Source organism: Formica exsecta, unplaced genomic scaffold, assembly GCF_003651465.1.
Source record: "Formica exsecta isolate Colony F162 unplaced genomic scaffold, ASM365146v1 scaffold8, whole genome shotgun sequence".
Classification (NCBI taxonomy): domain Eukaryota; kingdom Metazoa; phylum Arthropoda; class Insecta; order Hymenoptera; family Formicidae; genus Formica; species Formica exsecta.
The window spans coordinates 321,959-329,504 of NW_021853569.1; the positions used below are offsets into that span (position 1 = coordinate 321,959).

The 7,546-nt window shown below is 38.0% G+C and overlaps 1 protein-coding gene across 4 annotated transcripts in view; it reads right to left on the bottom strand.

Moving 5' to 3' along the window:
• The window catches only part of LOC115244096 (unconventional myosin-Va), a 24,951-nt gene that overhangs the window by 4,475 nt on the left and 12,930 nt on the right, over positions 1-7,546 (bottom strand). For 2 of the 4 annotated variants that reach the window (XM_029821483.1, XM_029821485.1), the window contains exons 2-9: positions 6,024-6,448; positions 3,263-5,621; positions 2,566-3,114; positions 2,094-2,393; positions 1,740-1,845; positions 887-1,073; positions 755-784; positions 185-383 (exon numbers count right to left, since the gene is read on the bottom strand). In XM_029821483.1, the coding sequence (XP_029677343.1) occupies positions 185-383; positions 755-784; positions 887-1,073; positions 1,740-1,845; positions 2,094-2,393; positions 2,566-3,114; positions 3,263-5,621; positions 6,024-6,448 (4,155 nt within the window). The remainder of the gene's footprint in view (positions 1-184; positions 384-754; positions 785-886; positions 1,074-1,739; positions 1,846-2,093; positions 2,394-2,565; positions 3,115-3,262; positions 5,622-6,023; positions 6,449-7,546) is intronic. The other 2 variants (XM_029821484.1, XM_029821486.1) reach the window with 1 other exon arrangement.

Consider the following 7,546-nt stretch of genomic DNA (forward strand, 5'->3'; position numbering starts at 1 on the left):
TATATATATATATTTGTATATATAATTCTATTACTTAAAAAATTAACTGAGCGTATATACTTAAACCAAACACACTGTATATAAAATTAAAATTGTGATTAAAAATGGAAGCAATGCAACAAAATTGACTGAAATTAATATAATCAATTTTATATCATAATAATATAAAATTTGCTTCACTTACTAGATTTTCAGACGTTAGTCTAGCAACCTCATGCTGCATGTAAAGTTCCGTTTGGGTCTGCGGCGACTTGCTCAAATTAATGGAAAGTAATTTTTGCTGCTTCTCTATTTCTTCTTGCAGCCTGTCTATTTCGTCTCGCCATTCATCTCTTTGCGATCGCCAACTCCTTTCTTTTGCTTGCAGCTCATCTTCCAGTTGCCTTCAAAACGAAACATACAGATTTTTTTTTGAGAATTACTGTGATTAAAAATTTCTTGAATTGTTCAATCGCAAATAAATTGCTGAACTGAATTATGTTAAGCATGAAATCATGCCTATTATTAGTGCCACTATGAAGTGATAATGAAAATGTTAGAGAGAGGGGCAATGACCAGAGCTAATGAATCGTTAAGAAAATTTAGCATGATTCACACAACACTAATGTAGTTACTAATATTTTGCTAATTAATGACTTGGCTTAAGATGCTTCAAGACATTCATGATATTGTGAAATTATAAAGTCTCTTTTTTGATTGAACAGTTCAAAACAAAATGCTTATACGGATCGCAACGTGAATCTGCTCAACTCACTCTCCTCTCGGTGCCTTTGTCTTAAGTTTACTGAAAATCGAAGTGCATGCACAAACGATAAAAGACTATTAGACACGGCACTCTATTATTAGTCAACTCATTTCGTTAAATGTGTATCTAGTTTCATATTACCTGTTAATCTTTTTCTGCGCCTCGAAGGCAAGTACCAGCTCGCCGTCCTCATTTATGATGTCTACGTCACGACCATAGTTGGCACCTAAGTTCTTCATTCTGCGTGTGTGGTCAGCCAACACGCTATGCAGCTGGATACACTCCTCTCTTCTTCTTTCCAGTTCTTCTTGCAGAGCCTCGAATTGTACTGTAATGTCATTATGTCTGTATTATCCTGTTTCTTAGTCGTATTATTGTTATTGTTTCTTACACAGTTATTTAGCATTGGCGACCTTGGGAATTAGTAGCAGCAGAGCATTCAATTATCACATACAAAGCAAATATATAATAAATGCGTATCGAAAGTATTTTAAAGAATTATAATTTTCCAAACATATATAATTTTTATAGCGTTTGTAAATTTATATAATATTGATGAAACTTTTGCAAACCTTGTTGTTTTTACATGCTTGGAGTATTTTTAGCTTTTAAAGATAGCAGGAATTAAAATTATCGATAATACTGATAATCGACAATTTCGCAAAGAATATGAGGGGTGCATGAAGTATATAATAAAAGAAATCAATTATAATTATTGACACATTCTGCTAAGTTAATTAGTACAAAACATAACGAATAAGACAGTATTCAGAGGATAGAAGGAAGAGAAAGCAGAAATTTAGCACAGGGTAGAAAACAGAAAATAGAAATTACAGAAGATATACAATATGTTTATCTATATCTCTTGTGCTTCAGTCCTTAGATATTGAAAGATACAAAGTTGATTAACTTATATGTCAAAAGTCAATATATATCTACAGTGCTTATTAACAAATATGCAGAAGATAATTAATAAATTGTAATAATAAATTACTCATGAGATTTTGTTGCGCTGATGATGGGTTGGCCAATGACACTGTCTTCCTCAATGAGTTCAAGTCTTTTTTAAGTTGTGAATTCTCCATTTCCAGTTCTTGGAGCTGCAAATAAACCATATTGTCTCGGTTCGTCATTAATCCACTGATAATGGCGATAAGACAACAGAGTGGTGGGTTTATATCGATAACATCTTAGTAATGTTTAAATGTGATATCGCACATGTATCAGGGAAAAAAGAGATTAACAAGTACTTACTAGAATTGTTTTAATTTAAAATTTGACATATAAAAAAATAAAAATAAAAATTGGAAGAAGAGCTATTTCTCTAAATAATATTTCCTTTACTTACTCTGAACGAATCCTGCGTTCTGGAGGACTCCTCGTTATTATCGCGTTCCAGATCTTCGACCATTCTGATCAATCTGCCCTTCTCTTTCTCGACATCTTTTAATTTCTGTTGCAGCTTCAGAACGAGACCGATGTCCACGGGTGCGTGCGCAGGCCCGTATTTTTCTGAAGGCGATTTATTTGGCTGAATTTCTCCGTCCGGTGGACTATCTGACCGTTGTTGATTCCAGTCAATCGTTTCCACTCGCGAGTAAGGCGTCGACGAGGAAGCCGTGGATCTCACAGAACCGTAACCAAAATCCTGCAGCAGAATCGGAAAGTATGTAACTCTAATCGATATAATAGCGATCAATATAATAATAAATTATAGTTAGTTGATTTTGTTGTACGTTTAATCGTATTACAATTCAAATTTCTTTTACATAATTAATTGCCCCGTTCATTCAATAACATGTTACAGCGTATCGACTTACAATGTTTTGATCATCTTGTGGATTTTCTGTGGACGCGATCTGACCACTGCCGCTGGAAGCATTGCTCAAAGAACGCGAATGTCCAGGTAACGCTAGTTTTTGTTCTAACATTTCCGCATGTTGTTCCAGCTCGTGGTATTCCTTGAGCAGTCTCTGATAAGCTGTGCGATCCTGATCCTGTTCCAGCTGAAGCAGATCTTTCTCTTGCTCGAGACGATATTTTAGATTCTCCTCGGCACCTCGTTGGTTGCTATTCAACTTCTCGGTCGCAATTGAAAGCTCCTTTCGTAATATCTCGTTCTCCTGCTGCAACTTTTTAATTTCCTCGTTCTTTTGTAGAGAAATCCTCTCTTTATCGTGCAATATGTCCATTTTTTCGTCTCTCTCCTGTTTCAGAATTTCCTGTATATTTTTCAATTCCTTCTGTTTTTCCTGCACTACTTTCATCAACTTTTTATTCTCAATGTCGACGGATTTCAAGTTGTCCAATTTATGCTTCAAGTCTACCATTTCATTTTGCATATTCTTCAAGAAATGATTTTCTTTTGCCTGAAACAATAGGTTCATGCATTTTTGAAGTATAATCTTTCTTTATATTAGTATTATTCGAAAAATATAAAATATATAAAAATAATAATAAAATAATAAGCAATTTATAAAGCTTATACAATATCACAACAGATAATCCATCACTTACAAATTCGTCTATCCTTTGTTGCAACGTGATGATCTTCATTTCCAGTCCTTTGTTGAGGGTCTTGACGTGCTCTACGCTTTTGGCCTCTGTTTTCAATCGCCTGAAGATCTTCTTTGCCTGACGTTTTCTAATGCACGATTGCACGGTAATTATATCTCTAAGTTTCTTCTTACACGCCATTCTTACGAGATATCCCCGGGCGAATCTTTGGATCACCGTCGCGGCAGCATTGTCCATCATTATCCTGTATCTGACGCGAGCCATGTTGCCCCTGCCGTACGTCTGCAGACCGAGGATTGTGCGTTTCACCTGCAGATACCATCGTCTCTGCAGCCAGCTCTTCACATGCGCCTGTATCTTTATCGCGGCCCTCTCTCTCCTAACAGCCTCCGCCTTCTGCCGCGCAATATAACCCCTGCCGTATCTCTGAAGACCGAGGATAGACCGACGGATCTTTTTGTACCTGTTATGATAAATTAAACCGCGTACGGTTTTTTGTATCATCACGCAGGCATCCCGCTGTCGCTCCGCTCGTAGTTTCTCCAAATACGCTACTTGACCAGCTCTGAAGAGCACCTTGGTCTTGCCGAACTTGAACTTGTCCTCGTCTTTGATATACCTGGCCAGTATACGTCGGCAAGTCTCCTTCAAATCGTCCCGCCGTATATCCTTGAATCTACAGAGACATCGATACCTTTGGAAGAAATCACCGTATGTTCGCTGACTCGGGAAGCCCGCGGCCGAAATTCTGATGGTCTCCAGCACACCGCAAGCGCGCAGCTGCTGTACCGCTCGTATCGGATTGTATTCGAAGGCCTCTTTCGAGTCATTGGGCTTGATGCAGCGGACGTAATGCGGCGTTGTGGCGTTCAGCGTGGTCATCAACATGTTGAGCGAATCGCGGAACTGCGAGCCGACAGTCTTCTTGTTTTGCTTGTTGGACACGTTTGTCGGTGTAATCTTCTGCGTGGATACTTTCACCCTAATATGTGGCACAGCCAGTTTCGGGTCCTCGTCGCTGAATAGTTTCTTTAGTAGCTTGTTCTCGCTGCCTCTTAGCACGTCTATCTGTTCCTCGATCACGGTGTCACGGTTCTTCTCCAGGAAGCCCACTGTCTCATACTGTACGAGATCGGCGAAATGATGAATCAGGAAAGCTGAAGTGCCAAACCTCGGCTTCTCAAAATGCTTCAACTTGCCGCATTTCGCATACAGTTTCTCTGCCCAGGAGGCATCCGAGCCCTTTGGCATACGACACTCCTCGTCCAGCAAATCCAGAATACCGAGTTTGGTCTCAATCAGATCGATGCATGGCTGGTTGTCGTAGAAGTCGATGAAGGTCCATTCAATGTCCTCCTTCAAATACTCCTCCTGCTCCAGCTTGAAGACGTGCTGATTGAATTGCTGCTGGAGCTTCTCGTTTGCATAATTAATGCAGAACTGCTCGAACGAATTCACCTCGAACGTCTCGAAGCCGTAGATGTCCAGCACACCGATAAAGTGCTGTGCTTTGCTGAGAGACTGTAAGGAATTGTTGATGCCGATCACAATCCAGTTGAAGAGCTCGGCGTAGATATGCTTGGCCAGGGCGTCTCGCGCACCGATTGCCTGCTCCACGTTCATAGGCTTCAGGAAGACTTCTCGCATTGACACGATCTTTCGATGGCACAGCCACTTACGCATCGCCTTCACGTCGATACCGAGTAGTTCGGAAATAATCAGCAAATGTCGGTTCGATGGGGAGATGTAGCTGGACTCGGTGTCCACTTCACCATCCTTCGCATCCTTAATCTTGCAACTTATCTCTACGTTACCTAAGTGTAATATGGCTGCTAGAATGCGCAGCATATCTTCCTGCTGCTTGGACGTGAAGCCGAGCATCGTCAGTGCATTGATCGTATCATCAAAGCACATGAGATCATCCACGCCGTCGATCGTGGGATTGTCACCCTGATTGAGATAGTGGAACTGATCCTGGTCGGATAGATACAATTTGGGAAGACGTTTCGCCGCCGAACACATCTGATAAAATATGTGGTAATTTCGTTCCTCATTCGCCTGAAACACAACCCGCGACTTTTCCAACAAGTAGGTCCTCATGCTGGCGCCAGTAATATGGTAGTTCTTGTTGAAATGAATTTCGATAAACTTGCCGAATCTCGAGGAATTGTCGTTCCTAGTGGTTTTCGCATTACCTATTGCCTCCATAATGGGGGAAGAGGCCAGAACCTTCTTCTCGACTTGCGTTTCCGTCGCCGATCCGCCGACGGTCGCAAAGTACCGCATGGTATACTTTGCGGACACCGTTTTGCCGGCTCCCGACTCGCCTGAGACGATAATCGACTGGTCATGGTTCTCCCTAAATGGAATTGAATAAAATTAATATTCTTATTTTTTACTTTTTTAAATATTTTTATTGTTTTTGTTTTGTTAAATGAATATGATTAAATTAGATGTAATTCAATTTTCCATCTATTTATAGAGTTAAAATATATAATATATATTTATTAAAGTATAATATATATAAAATAAAAAAAATATCGCGTATTCTTTTATATAAAAATGCAATATAATATTCTATAATAATTTAATATTCTATAAAAGCTATATCTTCTTTTACTTGGTCATATCTATCTATTTGTTTGTTCGTTATTTTTTATCCAACGGGAAAATCGTCTGATCTACTTTTTAATTAACAGCGATATATAGATATATATCGGTGATCTAATCAATAGATAAATTTTGATGGACGATTAGTCACCTCTCCAATTTCGTATAGGCTTCCTCGGCTACGGCAAATATATGAGGTTCCAGGTCGCCCATCGCCTGGCCCCTGTAGGCCCATATCGTGTCATTGCCGTAGATGTGTAATTCGTTGTACGGGTTGAAGGCTACCAGGACGATGCCGCAGTAGGTGTAGATGGAATGCCGTTGAAAACGGATCTGAAGATTGTAGAGGACGGCGGGCTCGTGAAGAAAGGACAAAGATGTGAGATTGTTTTCTCCTATAAGAATGTCCGGATTTCGGAGCGGAGGAAGATCCGCGTCTGATTTGATCTCCAACGTCTTCGTCTGATTCGACTCTTCCGTTTGTACTTTCAGCGTTGACTGTTTCTGTTTGTAGTTCTCCAGGAGCACGGCACCCTCCCACACTTTCTCCGGATGCGGCACCCATACTCGGCCACCCTACGATCGATTGGTATATATATATATATTTTTTTTTGTTCATCAATAAAGTTTGACTGGTTTTATTACAGTTTAATGTATAAAAGTACGACGCAGCCCCGTTTATTAACGACAAAAGTTTATAAAATTATTGGAATATCGAAACACGCAGATATCGCGCAGCGAGTTATAAGTATATTTTTATTAAAAACGTGTATATACGAAAAGGCACGTGTATTAGCTTTATTTTAAGTTTAAGCGAAAATATCAGCCATAATTTTATCTATATTGACAGTATTTATTTATATCATGCTATGTAGTCGTCGTTTAATTGGTCATCGAGCGACTTTTCAAGCATTGCAAAGACGACCCGCTTTTTCCTTTTTGGAGTGATGCATAAAAAATACGAGGTCGTCAATAAGAATATATCGATTCGGTTGACGAGTACTCTAATTTGCCGTCATTTCATGCTTTCAGTGTTATGATATACCATTTACATATGATAGGAGATTTACCGTTCGGCCGTAGAAATTCTACCGTTCTATTCAACATTATTATTTAACGTAATGTCCATCATTAATCAAGTATACGACTAACAAGTTAATGATAAAACAATGATCCCTTTTGTCTTTAGCGAAATTGATCCACATAATAAATTGTAAAAGAAAATTTTATTTCTATTATAAAAAAATTCTACCGCAAAATTCAAATCTATTTTAAATTCTTATCTAACTAAAATATAATATGTAAAAAACCACACAATATATTATACATATGCGTATATGTCAATAAAAATTTAAGTATTTAAATAATATTACAAAACAGCATAGAGTTTAAAAGGTTTATAAATCATGTCCAAAAAAATTAGACTATTGTGTAAACTTTCTAACACCATATAGATTCTTTTAATTGTTTGGATAGCTGATCCATTTTTATACATATTTGACATCTTTTATAAACAAATTAAAATTTAATTTATTGTATCTTTTGTATCGGGGTTTATTTAATAAAGATTTTGGTTTAAAATTTCTTGATTTAAAAAGAGTTAAGTAAAAAATGAAAGTTAATATAAAATAATTATTTTAAATATTTATTTAGAGAAAATATTTTAATCTTTTT